Source organism: Salvelinus alpinus, chromosome 26, assembly GCF_045679555.1.
Source record: "Salvelinus alpinus chromosome 26, SLU_Salpinus.1, whole genome shotgun sequence".
NCBI classification, from domain to species: domain Eukaryota; kingdom Metazoa; phylum Chordata; class Actinopteri; order Salmoniformes; family Salmonidae; genus Salvelinus; species Salvelinus alpinus.
In genome coordinates this window covers 16,418,541-16,433,985 of record NC_092111.1, presented here as the reverse complement: position 1 = coordinate 16,433,985, position 15,445 = coordinate 16,418,541, and the positions used below count along the sequence as shown (strand labels likewise).

General features: G+C 42.4%; 1 protein-coding gene across 2 annotated transcripts in view; it reads left to right on the top strand.

Annotated features, from left to right (window-relative positions):
- The first annotated feature begins 2,908 nt into the window (after positions 1-2,908).
- Positions 2,909-15,445, top strand: part of LOC139554833 (immunoglobulin superfamily DCC subclass member 3-like) — a 42,754-nt gene continuing 30,217 nt past the window's right edge. For both annotated transcript variants that reach the window (XM_071367999.1, XM_071367998.1), the window contains exon 1: positions 2,909-3,332. In XM_071367999.1, coding sequence (XP_071224100.1) covers positions 3,281-3,332 — 52 coding nt within the window. In that variant the 5' untranslated portion in view covers positions 2,909-3,280. The remainder of the gene's footprint in view (positions 3,333-15,445) is intronic.

Sequence of the window (15,445 nt, the reverse complement as noted above, 5' to 3'; positions counted from 1 at the left end):
CACGTGACAAATAAACTTTGATTTGATTTGATTTGAATTGTGGTTTATTTGGTAACATTTCATAGTGTGACTGATTTTACTAATTGCATTGTACAAAGTTAGGGGTGCGCTATTTGATAGATTCCCCCTCCTCCCCTACCTCGGGCTTCCAGTGGGGAGACCTGAGGTCAACCTACCCCCGCCCCCCTCCCCATCTCGTACTTCTGAGTGGGAGACCTTCCCAGGCAGTAGCCTGCCTAGCTCACAAACTAGAATCAGGGTGCCCACTCCAACAAGGTTAATTGACCCAGAGTCCCACACGGTGACATAATATCATTGACGTGACGTGCAAATGAGCGATAGAATACCGATCGTGCAAATGTCACCTTTCTGAATTTTTTTGTGCGGTCGCCCCGTGCCAACCCCGGCAAAACGCCACCCTGAGCGGCTGCCCATGTCGTCTATACCTAAATCCACCACTGCTCTAAACTTCACTTAGTTGAATCGATCAGCATGAAGAACCATAACTGAAAGGTCAAGGAAACCAGTGACTTGAATCTTTGACATTTTCACCAACAGTCTATGGCATTTTCATGAGGTGATCCCTCTCTGCTGAGGACTATGGCTTAAGTTAATTCAATCAAATATATCATTATGTTCTGTATACTGATTCTTGATCATCGTTAGTTCTCTGACAAAGTACCATTCAGACTGACAGACAGTTGTCACTGTTGTGCCTTGTCACTTTGGAACAGAAACGCTTTGAACAATCGTAACCTTTGTCGCTTTGCACCTCCCATTTAGGCTTAAATGTGTAACATATTTACCCTCAAGTTTAACATAGAGTGCCATAGCTGGTGGTAACACCGCCAACTCCAGAAAACACATATTTGTAAGACCTTGGTTATATTGGCATTTCTGTTCCCTAACTTCTAAATAAATGTCAAAAAAATGCTAAAGGACAAGGGGATTCCATTCTCCTTTATAATCAGTGCAACATAGTAAGCCATCCCTTTTCAACATTACAGGTAACATTACGATATTAGTTAGAGTTGTCAAGAGGTTTCGGTATGATTCACAACTAAACCCCTTTCTAATTGGCGAGAATCCCTGGCATGTTCAGCCCGTTATGCACAACATACAGCTTACGTATAGTGTAGCCCTCCCAATGTCCATTTAACATGGCTATTGAGAGGAAACCGTGCTAGGCTCCTCAATGAATGACTCCTGACTCCCAGTCTGTTGCTTGTCAGTTTCCTGAGGGTTCCCGATTGCATAATTCTTAGGAAAACGAAGGCTAATTGTGTGTTTTTTTTGGGGGGGGGGGGGGGGGGTCAGGAGTGGCATCGGAGCAACTTTCCAAATGTCATGGCCAAATCAACTGAAATCAACTCAGTTATTTGGTTTGACATGACATAAAGTTGATTTAAAGTTGACCTCCGGCAGGTCCAGGTTTCCGCACTATAGAGCAGGGTAGGAATGACCACTCTCTTAGACGTCAACTTTGGTCTTGGTGGTGATGTCATGGTGCTGCACACTCAATTTGACCAGATGCTTTGGAAATCGTCATATTGGATCAGTGACTTATCAGATATGGGAAACTGGGGGGGGTGTTTCATAGAAGAACACTGTTGGCTGTGATTGTAGGGTCAGGTGTGTACACCCGGTACTGGCTGATGTTGGACCTTTTGACTCTCTTCCTGCTATCCCGCTGTTAAGGTATGTAACCTGCAGAGGAGTTAAGAGATATGGAGACACAGTTGGGTTTGATCATTGGTTTGAACATTGACTGGCGATAGGGAGGAGTGGTTCCCCTCACTGCCCTGTAGGCAAGTACCAGAGTCTTGAACGTGATGTAATCTGCTTTTGGCAGCCAATGGAGGATGTGGAGTAGTGGGCGAGTGATGGCAGCGTTCATCATGCTTAATGGCTTGAAGAAGAAGTAGTGGAGTGGTGATGGGGCAGAATGAGAATGAGCCAGTTGGGATGACTAGGTGGCAATGGAGAAAAAAAAACTCTGGTACTTGTGAGTAAAGTCCATAGTAAAAATGATGGGCAGCAAACCCAAAGTAATCTTCAATCATTAATTTATTTCCCTGCTTTATTGTGTTTATACAAATATAGAAACATTTTCAGAGAGGGAAACAGTTGAAGGAGGGATGAAAGGTAGAGGTGGAATGGGGGATTGAACCTTGTCTCCAGGGTAGGTGGCAGCAGCGCTGGATCAACCAACAGCACCACTGACCACTGTGCGCATCTCACCTTTCATTACATAACACACAGTCATGGGATTTCTTGCCATAGGACATATATCTCGATATGAATCTGTATGACCATAATGTAACATGAACTGCTCTGAAGGACTTGGTTAAGGTCATATGGCTTGTGATGACAATGGACAAAATAAAAAGGATTATGTGAAAGGGGTCAATAAATATGGATAACCTATTTTTGCATAAAAATGCATCTTTCTGATACTGTTTTTCACATATTAAAATAAACTAATGAGCTTTATCTTATTACATATTGCAATATAGTCATATATTGTATAAGTCTTACAATGCATTATAACCACATCATAAATGCATATCTGCAGGCTTAAAATAGTGTTACCAACTGCATGTCTCTCTCCACTTCTCTCAAAATATTGTCAACAAACCAAGACCTGCCTTGCCTTCATAGTGCCACAACTATATCCTGAAGAAAACAGAGCGCATGCGACATCACTGCTCTCCGGGGTGACCACAGCTGTCCGTAGTGATTATGGTATGTGTATGTGACATCAAGCCAGAGCAGCGGAGCGGAGAAGTGGCCGGGGCTCCATTCAAATGAAAATCAATCATGCCTCTGAGGCACAACGCACCTCCGCCTCCGAAGCCCCGCGTTATGTGATTGGTTCATTGGGCGGGACCAACCTGCCAGCGCCGGTGAAAGCTGTTGTGTCAATGTCCATTCACTGACCGCGGGTGTCAGCAGGGACAACAATGACGCTGCATACCTAATGTCCGCTGTCCCTTCCGTTGGTCCTGAATAGGCAAAACAGTATTCTGAAAGTAGCTTTGGACGTGACCAGTTGCCAGCTCCGGCCAATACGCTGGACAAGGGATTCTAAAGAAGAGTAGAAATGTTTTAATAAAAGTGAATCACGTTTATTGTAAGCTCTCCAAAGAAGACATCTCAGCAAAAGCTTTCCAAAGACTCGTCTCAGCAATTGGAATATATATTTGTAAAAAAAAATTGGGGGGGGGGGGCAGAAGACATTTCAGCAAAGCCAAAATACTATTTTCTTTATTAGTAAAAAATGAACCGGCCAAGTATGCTGCTCGCCTGTTTGGCGGCGTTCATCTGTTTGAGTAAGTATGCCTTTTATTATATTATTTATGTGGTTATATGGGTTTGTTGTTTTTGCACTACAACTTTGTAGTGGGGGACTGGGGACCTATTGACAGGCGACAATGGTTCAGCGGTTCATTCTTCTGTCTGTGTTTACGAAGTTAGTGTGTAACAGTTGGCCTATAATTCATAGAAACTGCATGGTTTCTAATTGAACGTTTTTGTTCATTATTTAGTTTGTATAATTGAACAAAATCTGGTTATTCTGTTTCAATGGCCGTGTGTAAGACTATATGTATTTTCTTTATGTCGGCTCTACGTTTTGTTACACAGTATTTTCTCTCTTGATTTGAATTGATAGTGGTAGGCCTAGTTAAAGATGGATTTGGTCAGCTGCAATTAAAGTTTTATATGACGAGTCAAAGGGATGTGTATTTTCACATTTATGGGATGTGTACCACCAGCTTTTACGATATCTACAGATATTGATGGTTGTGTATTAGGAAGAAGACATACCAACTTGTTTTCATCTGATGCACAGCAAACTAATATTTAGCACCTGCTAAATATAATTAGCACGAACGAATGGTCCATTCCATTCCATTCGGATTTAATCAAGATAATTGGACATATGTGATCGATTTTAACTGCTATGATGTTGTAAATTTTATGGCTTTGAATTATATCAACAATATCCATCATATAGGTGCAATACGTTTTTGGAACTTGAAATAAAGTGTTGACCGAAGACGTCAAGTTCAAGTGGAAATTTGGATGTTGCGTTTTTCATTGAGTAGAACGCTTATTGACACTGATAGTAAAACCCAAATCAAACATATCTGATCAGGAAAGTGATAAATAATAAAATGTACATCGAAATAATTTATAGCTATGTATATCAGTGAATCCACAATGACAATGGATGGCTGAGAATGACCTGAAATAGGACTCAGATATTCATCAGCACACCTATTAGGCCTAATCAGTACCAGTGTTAAGCAGTGTGCATTCCCCCCCCCTTTAATAAAAACAATGCGAACAGTATTGATTTGAGGATATTGAATCGAGGGGGGGCCTTATTTCGTATTACTCGGTTAATTACAATTGAAAACAGTAGCCCTACATTTGTATCCCGAAGGCCACCCCCTGGGAAACGACGTGGTTGATTAGGCTTAATTAATGAGGCTGTTAGCGCGCGTGCATAAACATGAGTGGAGTGTTGTGTGAGCCCAGTTTACACAGCTGTTCTGGTCGGGACCCTTGTCAGCTTGTTAATTGGATGATGAGTAGGCCTATCAATGATATAAGATTGTTGAGAAATACACGTCAGAAGAGTTTTACTTAACTTTCTCATAAACTGGTTCTATTACACGTATGTATTGTCTATTATCTATTAATGTATTGTTAATCATTTTACAACAATTTTGCTCTTTTCAGGATAACGTTCAATTTGTTCCTTTTCAGAGAACATTGAACACACACGTGTGTGTGCCTTATATTGGAGTTAGGGTATGCCTATGTGATTATATGGGAATCTGTTTGGATACAACCTTTATAAGGTGGGGAAATGTGCCAACTAATGCACTTGTTTGAAATGAGGATCTCCTTCACTTGCGCATCGTCATGCAAATTGTTATTTATTTATTTATTTATGTTGACCCCTTCCCCTTCCATCCATTGCTGATGTAGAGTTCATCTTCCAACTCAAACTTAAAAAGAAGTGGCTATTTTGTTTTACCTTTTTTCAAGTCAATGATAAATATCAAGACCAAATCTGGCGATATCAAATGAGTTGAAGAGGCCAGGGGTAGTTTGATTAGGCCTATACATAATTTGCCTAACACATACACCACATTGGATTTACAGATAGGAACAACTCTCTTCAACCCTAGAATGTGATGATCACCTCTCCAAATCAAAGTCAAGTTAATTTCAGCTCCTTTCAGAACAGTACCAAAAAAATCACCCCCTCTTGTAACAAACTAAGAAATTAATAAGCCTAACAACTAATATAAAAAGTGAATATCAAGAAACTAAGATGTAACATTTCATATGCTTTAAAAAGTTAAGGCCTAACTTAAAATAAGCTCTAGGCCCAATTTTCAGGGTCCAGTGTGTTGCGGTCCTTTGTATTGTAATCAAATCAGGCCTCATATAGTATCCCATCCAAACAACAACTCATTGAAGGAGCAGAACTGGTGTTCTGGGATAGTTGGACTGGAGAAAGGGGTCGAGGGAGGGACCTATGACCTTTCTGGGAGAAAGAGGGGGCTGTTGTGACCTAGGGGGGTGGGTTAGGGTGGGGAACTTAACCCTTGGGGTCCCCCTCCTGGTCAATGGAGTGATTGGTGATGGGGGGACAAGAAAAGCCCAGGAGACAATGGCTAGGCGCCTCACCCCGCCCCAGTTGTGATCTGACCTTCACACACCCTCATCTCCATAACACTGGCCCCCGCTCCCTCTCTGTGAATCTGGCGCAGATTGAGACCTTATTAAAAAGGCTGTGTGTGTGTCCGTCAAGGGTAATCCTCCCACAGTTGCCCGTGACCATGTCCACATCACATCTCCACACATACACACACACACACACACACACACACACACACACACACACACACACACACACACACACACACACACACACACACACACACACACACACACACACACACACACACACACACACACACACACGCACACACACACACACTGTCCAGAGGTAGCTAGATATAGGGATAACACCATAGGACCCCTCCAAGTCCAACAAGACACCCCATTGGTTTAATCCACACGTGGACAATAGCCCTGTGCTGGGCCACTGCTCCATCCCTCCATACAGCATTAAAGGAGGGCAACATCTCTATCCTCCTAGGGCTTATAGTAATACATAGTAATACAGCAGATCTTCTCTGCTGAAGGTACAATTATGGGGGCCAATGTGACAGGCATATCGCAGCATGAGTCTGAGGGAGCTAATCCAACCCCAGAATCCATGGGGTTGGATCAGAACCTAATCCAACCCCAGAACCCTCAAAACATAACCTAGTGTGATTTTTCAGATACATTCGGAATGGTATTGGATGATATTAGCATATCACAATCCCTACAGATGTAGGATCTTAATTTGAGCCAATTTGCTACAGCAGGAAAATAATCCTGGAGCAACAGGAAATGTTATTATTATAGGTGTTGATACATTAGGGAAATTGAGTCTGACATTTCAAAGTGAAAATTATAAACATCAGAAGCCTTTTTAAACCTCAAATACACTACAAGGGTCAAATTAAGATCCTACATCTGTAGGTGCTTAAATAGTGTAAGTGTTTAATAGTGTGAGTTCACCTAGGCTACTAAAGAGTTACCTGGCCTTAACAGAGGTTCAATCTACTCTTCCTGTGTGGCAGAGCAGCTCCCATTTGATTGGCTGCTGCATGAGCGGTGGCAGGTAGCCTAGTGGTTAGAGAGTTGGGCCAGTAACCAGAAGGTTGCTGGATTGAATCCCCGAGCTGACAAGGTAAATATCTGTCATTCTGCCCCTGAGCAAGGCAGTTAACCCACTGTTCCCTGGGCGCCGAAGACTTGGATGTTGATTAAGGCAGCCCCCCACACCTCTCTGATTCAGACACATTTCAGTTGAAGGCATTCAGTTGTACAACTGACTAGGTATCCCCTTTTCCTTCTATAGTCTTCCCCGTCACTGACACTCACTAATGGGATGATGGGGACAGAGGAGTCCCTGTCATGATCTGCTAATTGATGCTACTGACATTTCTAATTACACAAGCAGTAAGCACAAGCAGTAAGCACCATTGGGACATGCTATTGTATTCTTACAGCTTTGTCATCCAAACCGTTATCTGCAGAGAGTTATATACTGTACCATTTGCTATTTGTGGGCTATTAGTGGGACAAAACAGGCTTGCTATACAGCATATGAGATGCAGACAGTCATTTGAAGTTGGTGCAAACATAGAACACTGTCTGACACACTCCAATGGTTTCAGTAAGGCTTACGTGTGTTTATCATCAAGGGCACCTGGGACATTGGATATCGCTCTTGGCATGGGTGTTTATCAATAGACCGCCAGACAAATAGTGGCCTGATCGAACACCTGGTCAGTTAATCCTCTCTTGTATTAACGCTCGTTGTTTAACCCGAGCGCCAGTGTATACTACACACATTTGTTATTTTAATTAAAACACCCTCTGGTGATTACCGAGTGTGAGGTAACCTTTACAGAGGAGCTGGTGTTTTTAATTAAAAGGCTGCATCATTGTAGATTTTCATTAAGTCCCAACCCATCGTGTCGGTAAATAAAGTACAGACATATCAATGACAATTGTAGTGGTACCAACAGTGTACCTTGCTTGGTGCAATTTTCTGAAACCATATCCAGTGGTCATGACTGTGGTATCAAACCCAAAAACGAGGACATTATACTCAAAATTACCATAGAGGCTCTAAATACTTTAGCCAGTGTCCAATTCAAACAGACATTCAGACATGGAGAAGGCGAATAGAAGTATTAGTGACCCTGTCAATGATCAGACAATAGTTTTCAAACTCTGGGCCGAACTTTCAGGAACTATCTGAACTCATCCAATAAGAAAAGCTTGTTTTTGTTTTCCGTTGCAAAGCGTTTTTCTACAGTGTGCCCTGCTGATCACCACCCAGATACTGCAGGTATACCAGTAGATTGATTTGTCGAAAGCCTTTAGGCCCAGTGTGGTAGGACCTTACAAGATAGGGCCCTTTTTGTAGATTATTGTGTTATGTCCTAGGAGGACCCACCATGGCCCACAATGCCTTTCTTTGTTTAATGAGATTTCCTTGTTGGCTGTGTCGCCTTCTGCTTGCCCACATCCCAGTGATTAAAAACAAGAGGGCATGCAGTAAGGTCTCCTCCCCATTGCATTGGAGATGATTTCTTATTGATCCTAAGAGGGGTCTAGAGTTGGCAGAAATTTGTTCAGGTCCTTTTAAGACCTGTGTATTTGTCCATCCCCATCAGAAACAATCCAATCTACAAATGCAGATCTACAAATGCTTTTTGACCTCTGGTGACCTTCTCCGGTGATATCAATCAGAACTGAGAGGATCAATAATAAAAAATAATAAAAAATTCATGGCTCTTTGTGTTGAGGTGGAGTGGAGGTGTTTTAAATTGAGCCTGGATTTTGTAGTTGATCCAAACACACAAATAGCATCAAATGTAAGGCTGCCAGTTAAATCTGTTAAGGTCTCCAGGTATGAAAACAATCCCACAACTAAGAAAGCCAAGCTCAAAAATAGCTGATTCATTGTTTTTTTCTCCCAATGAACTGGATGAATGGATAATATGGTGTGTCCATTACAATCAAAAGCAGTGCAGCAATTTGCATGCAGTGTTAGTTAATTGCCCCCCATTGCCATTTATAAGGGAGGAGTTCAAACATGGGTGGCACATGCTTAGCTTCCTCCTCAACATCAGAAACAGTGATGTCGTGTTTACTCCACTTTGAACTTGGCATATGCCAGCTAATGACGATCAATCCTTAAACAAAAGACTTGGGCGACTTGGGTGTGTCCCCCCCCCCCTCGCAAGCTCGTAGCCCGCTACAATAGCATGTTTGCATAACCACTAAAAGGAGGCGGCGGACTCGGAGCGAGGGAGAGAGTTTAACTCCCATTAGCGAGACAAAGGGGCGAGCTGCAGGGCACTGAGTCTCACGCCTCCCAGCGATTCCCATTTTCCAGACCCTGTTCCTTCAGGATTCCTCCCACAAGCTCCATAGCTCCCTAGCTCCGCATTCAGCCATTGTTTACTCCGGATCCCTCACTGCTTTAATGGATCTAATGGGGGAGAAGAGGGGAGAGGTGCATAGCATACATTTGTAATCCCACACAAAAAGCCGTGGTTTACTTTTTAGATAGGAAGGATGGAGTTTCAATAGCTTTTCTTACGTTTTTTAATCATTTTTTGGCCACAGAAATTGAAATTATAATCAGTTGTGAACCAAGTAGCCAAAGAAAGTCACAATGCACTTTTCTTAAATTTGCATTTTTTTACCATAAGATATTGCAAGACTTATTATCAGACATTATAAAAGCTCATAACAAGTTATATCAAGTTATAAAGCATTATGCCTGCAGGCTTTAAGTCAAGCACTACCAAACTTTTAATTTATTTTATTTTTAGACATTTTCAGCACAAGTGCAGCCTACATGTTGATGCGCTATTGATTATAAAACATAGGCCAATAGTGTCAGTAGATGCCTCGAATATGCCACCTGATTACTAATGTGAGACCAAATCTTCTCTCCTTGCCCCAACACTTCATTGCTCTTTAACAGCCCTGTAAAGTATGAGTTTCTCAGGCAACCCCTCCATCCAAGTCCATTCAATAGATTGTTTATTGCCTTATTAAAGCCTATAGCACTTTGTATGTACGTTTGGTCCAAGGCTCAGTTTTAATATACTGGTTCTTCAGTCACAGTGCAGCTGTAGCTGGCTGCCACTCAAACATAGATAAAGAGAGAGCGGGGTAAGGCTATGTGAGAGGAAGGCGTAACGCAATCAATGAGGGGATTTGCGTAGGTTTTGCCTTATCCCGGGTGCTCAGGCGCTCAGGACCCCCTTTCACTCACTCTCCCTCTCTTTTTGAGGGGTGGGTGGCTGGCTAAGATGATCCCTGGCCTCCATTACAATAGCCTGTAAAGTTCAGGGCCAATGGCCTAGGAGACAATGGTTTCCCAAGTGAGTGGGGGTTCGGGGCAGACCTGGTGGCCGGAAGCAAGCTGTCCCCTCCATCCCCCACTCCCCCCTTCCATCAACTCTCCTCCAACTCTCTCATGGCCCCTGAAGGGTTAGGGTCGCATCCTCCAGGATGGGGACTGGGTGGGGGATCCCCTGCTGCTCAGAAGAAGAAAAAACTAATTTCGGACCCTCCACCTCTGAAATTGGATTAATCCTCTAATTTGAGCACTCCATCCCACATCAATATAAGAACATATCACATAGGTTATAGTGGATGATTAGCATAGTTGGATCAACATTTGGTAATCTTACAGAGAGAGAGCACATGTGGGCAAACTTCAAAGGCCTTAATCTAGCACCCTATTGCCTTGTCACTAGCTAGCAATATGTAGCAGCCAAGGCCATAGTGATTACATTGCTGCCTTGAAGGCATCATATCACCCAGATTAGGGCCATGTGTATGTGTTTATTGGCATACAAAAGAAGGGGACCCCTGATCGATCTCTTTGTTGATGCATCAAGAAGCAATGTCTAATGCAGAAAGGCTATAGAGATGCATATTATTATCGTGGCTATTCAGTGCAAAGTTGGGTTGAGGCCTAGCCATTTGAACACATCTTAGAGAGCCATATATCTCAAATATTTTGCTCTATTATACTGATATAGTGCCTTCTGAAAGTATTCATACCTCTTGACTTATTCCACATTTTGTTGTGTTTGCTTAAATTGAAAATGTATTCAATAATACATTTTCTCACCCATCTACAGACAATACCGCATAATGACAAAATGAAAACATGTCTTTAGACATTTTAGCAAATGTATTGAGAAATAAATACAGAAACATCGCATTTACATAAGTATTCACACCCCTGAGTCAATACACATTACTCTTAAAAGATTTTCAAGACGATTTAAGTCAAAACTGTAACTAGGCCACTCAGGAACATTCAATGTTGCCTTGGTAAGCAACTTCAGTGTATATTTGGCCTTAGGGTTTAGGTTATTGTCCTGCTGAAAGGTGTCTGTTGGAAAGCAGACTGAACCAGTTTTCCTCTAGGATATGCCTGTGCCTACCTCTATTCCGTTTCTTTTTATAAAAAAAAACTCCTTTAACATGATGCAGCCACCACCATGGTTGAAAATATGATGAGTGGTACACAGTGAAGTGCTGTGTTAGATTTTCCCCAAACATAACGCTTTGTATTCAGGACATAAAGTAAAGTGCCTTATTGGGAAAGGGGATACATAGTCAGTTGCACAACTGAATGTATTTTCTGCATTAACCCAACCCCTTTGAATCAGAGAGGTACAGGGGGATGCTTTATTTGACTTCATCAGTGCCCAGGTTGCAGTTTTTGGAGGTTAACTGCCTTGCTCCAGTGCAGAACAACAGATTTTTACCTTGTCGTCTCGGGATTTCAATCCAGCAACCTTCCGGCAACCTTTTGTAATATTTTTATTCTGTACAGCCTTCCTTCTTTTCCCTCTGTCATTTAGGTTAGTATTGTTGAGTAACTACAATGTTGTTGATCCATCCTCAGTTCTCTCTTATCACAGCCATTAAACTCTGTAACTGTTTTAAAGTCACCAGTGTGAAATCCCTGAGCGGTTTCCTTCCTCTCCGGCAACTGAGTTAGGAATGATGCCTGTATCTTTTTAGTGACTGGGTGCATGGATACACCATTCAAAGTGTAATTAAAAACATCACCATGCTCAAAGGGATATTCAATGTGTGGTTTAAAAAATATATTTACCCATCAACCAATAGGTGCCCTTCTTTGCGAGGCATTGAAAAACCACCCTTTTCTTTGTAGTTGAACCTGTGTTTGAAATTCAATGCTCTATACTGAGGGACCTTACAGATAATTGTATGTGTGGGGTATAAAGATAAGGTACACTGTTATTCTACACAGAGTGAGTCTGTGCAACTTTATGTATCTTCTACGCATATTTTTACTCCTGAACTTATTTAGTCCGTAACAAAGGGGTTCAATACTTTTAGCTTTTCATTTTTTATTAATTTGTAAAAATAAACATTTCACTTTGATATTAAGGGGTATTGTGTTTAGGCCAGTGATACCAAATTCAGGCCGTAACACAGCAAAATGTGGAAAAAGTCAAGGGGTGTGAATACTTTCTGAAGGCACTGTATACACTATATATACAAAAGTATGTGGAAAATTAGGGGATTCGCTTTTTTAGCCACACACGTTGCTGACAGGTGTATAAAATCGAGCACACAGCCATGCAATCTCCACAAACAAATATTGGCAATAGAATGGCCTTACTGAAGAGCTCAGTGACTTTCAATGTGGCACCGTCATAGGATGCCACCTTTCCAACAAGTCAGTTCGTCAAGTGTGGTTATTGTGAAGTGAAAACGTTTAGGAGCAACAACGGCTCAGCCATGAAGTGGTAGGCCACACAAGCTCACAAAACTGAACCGCTGAGTGCTGAAGCGCATAGCATGTAAAAATCGTCTGTCGTCTGGTTGCAACACTCACTACCGAGTACCAATCTGCCTCTGTCAGCACAAGAACCGTTCGTCGGGAGCTTCATGAAATGGGTTTCCATGGCCGAGCAGCCACACACAAGCCTAAGATCACCATGTGCAATGCCAAGCATTGGCTGGATTGGTGTAAAGCTCGCCGCCATTGGACTCAGTGGAGCAGTGGAAATGCGTTTTCTGAAATGATTAATCAAGCTTCACCATCTGGCAGTTTGACGGAGGAATTGGGGTTTGACGGATGCCAGGAGAACGCTACGATGCCCGAATGCATAGTGCCAACAGTAAAGTTTGGTGGAGGAGCAATAATGGTTTGGGGCTGTTTTTCATGGTTCTGGCTAGGCCCCTTAGTTCCATTGAAGGGAAATCTTAACGCTACAGCATACAATGACATTCTAGACGATTCTAATGTGCTTCCAACTATGTGGCAACAGTTTGGGGAAGGCCCTTTCCTGTTTCAGCATGACAGTGCCCCCGTGCACAAAGCGAGGTCCATACAGAAAAGGTTTGTCGAGGTCGGTGTGGAAGAACCTGACTGGCCTGCACAGAGCCCTGACCTCAAACCCATCGAACACCTTTGGGATAACTGCGAGCCAGGCCTAATCGCCAAATATCAGTGCCCGACCTCACTAATACTCTTGTGGCTGAATGGAAGCAAGTTCCCGCAGTAATGTTCTGACATCTAGTGGAAAGCCTTCCCAGAAGAGTGGAGGTTGTAATAGCAGCAAAGGGAGGTCCAACTCCATATTAATGCCCATGATTTTGGAATGAGATGTTCGACGAGCAGGTGTCCACATAATTTTGGTAATGTAAGGTACTGTCTGTTGTATGTGATATATTGGTCTGAGCTAAACTTGGAACCTGACTTTGCCATTTTGGACCTATAGAAGCTTATAGGGAAAATCCACTCAAAATCTATCTTTTGGTATTTTTCTCATTAGTCCACTGTTGAAACATTCTCAAAATGTTTTGCATGTCAGCAGTCAAGTTTTCAAGATATTGGACTTTCAAGAAGCAAAGTGTCACCGGCCACATCATCATGAGGATGCAAGATGAAAGACTTGACAGCTGACAAATATTTTGTGACTCTATCAACAGTGGACTAACGGAAAAATATATATATATCGTTTTGGAGTGAAGTTTTCCTTTAAGGCTTGGCAAGTCACATTTAGAATAGAGGTGTCCTTCTGTCCAAAGTAAAAGTAATGTCTTCATTCTCCAGTTTGTGGGATTTGTTCCTTTTTATATACTCTTTGGCCAGGGCTGTCTCCTAACAGTACATCAGTTAATTTTTTTGCAATGGAAGACATCATTACTGATATTGACCTTGTGGTTCAGAAATAAAAGAAGAACCCACACTTGATCGATACAAATGTTTATCAATATCACAGACACCAATAACATAAAATAGCCACCTGTATCTTATACATCACTTACCCTGTCGTTCACAACCCCATATCATATTACCCCTTCCCCCACACCCCTATATTGTCAAGATTGACATTGGCCTCTAATGTCTTGCAACACCATGTGTTCGATAACTTTGGCCACAGAATGTGACGCAAGTCCCCCATTTTTTAAACGTTTTATTTAAGCTTTATTTAACTAGCCAAGTCAGTTAAGAACAAATTCTTATTTATTCCCCCTGAATTTCATTAAAACCCCTATAAGGGAGGGGGAGCTGGTAGTAGAGGTGGGTGCGGGGCTGTAGCCAGCTGAGCTAGAGAACACCCACACCCCACCCTACCCCTTGCTACATCTGCTGGGTGTGACTTAACTCATTATAATGGGTGCAGATGCAGGGACTCTCTGATCAAATCAAATCAAATTGTATTGGTCACATACACATGGTTAGCAGATGTTATTGCGAGTGCAGCGAAATGCTTGTGCTTCTAGTTCCGACAGTGCAGCAATATCTAACAAGTAATCTAACAATTCCACAACAACTACCCAATACACACAAATCTAAGTAAAGGGATGGAATAAGAATATGTACATATAAATATATGGATGAGCAATGACCGACCGGCATAGGCAAGATGCAATAGATGGTATAAAATACAGTATATACATATGGGATGAGTAATGCAAGATATGTAAACATCATTATTAAAGTGGCATTAATAAAGTGACTAGTGATCCATTTGTTAGAGTAGCCAATGATTTCAAGTCTGTATGTAGGCAGCAGCCACTCTATGTTAGTGATGGCTGTTTAACAGTCTGATGGCCTTGAGATAGAAGCTATTTTTCAGTCTCTCGGTCCCAGCTTTGATGCACCTGTACTGACCACGCCTTCTGGATGGTAGTGGGGTGAACAGGCAGTGGCTTGGGTGGGTGTTGTCCTTCAAGATCTTTTTGCCCTTCCTGTGACATCGGGTGCTGTAGGTGTCCTGGAGGGCAGGTAGTTTGCCCCCGGTGATGCATTGTGCAGACCGCACCACCCTCTGGAGAGCCCTGTGGTTGTGGGCGGTGCAGTTGCCGTACCTTGCAGTCATACAGCCCGACAGGATGCTCTCAAATGTGCATCTGTAAAAGTTTGTGAGGGTTTTAGGTGACAAGCCAAATTTCACCACAATGTCTGTGTGGGTGGACCATTTCAGTTTGTCCGTGATGTGGACGATGAGGAACTTAAAACTATCCACCTTCTCCACTGCTGTCCCAACGATGTGGATGGCCTTGAGACACCAGGTGGGTGCAATTATTTACCAGGTGGATGTCACAATGTCACAGGGACAAGCTGAAACCTTTATCAGGGTGTGTTGGAGAAAAGGACTGCTGTCATCTCAGGCTGTGGGAATGGCTTATGGCTCTGCGATGCATTTATGGATGAAGTTTGGTCATGGTTGTCAGTTGGTTGACTGGGCTATGTTGGAGAGGATTTAATTTG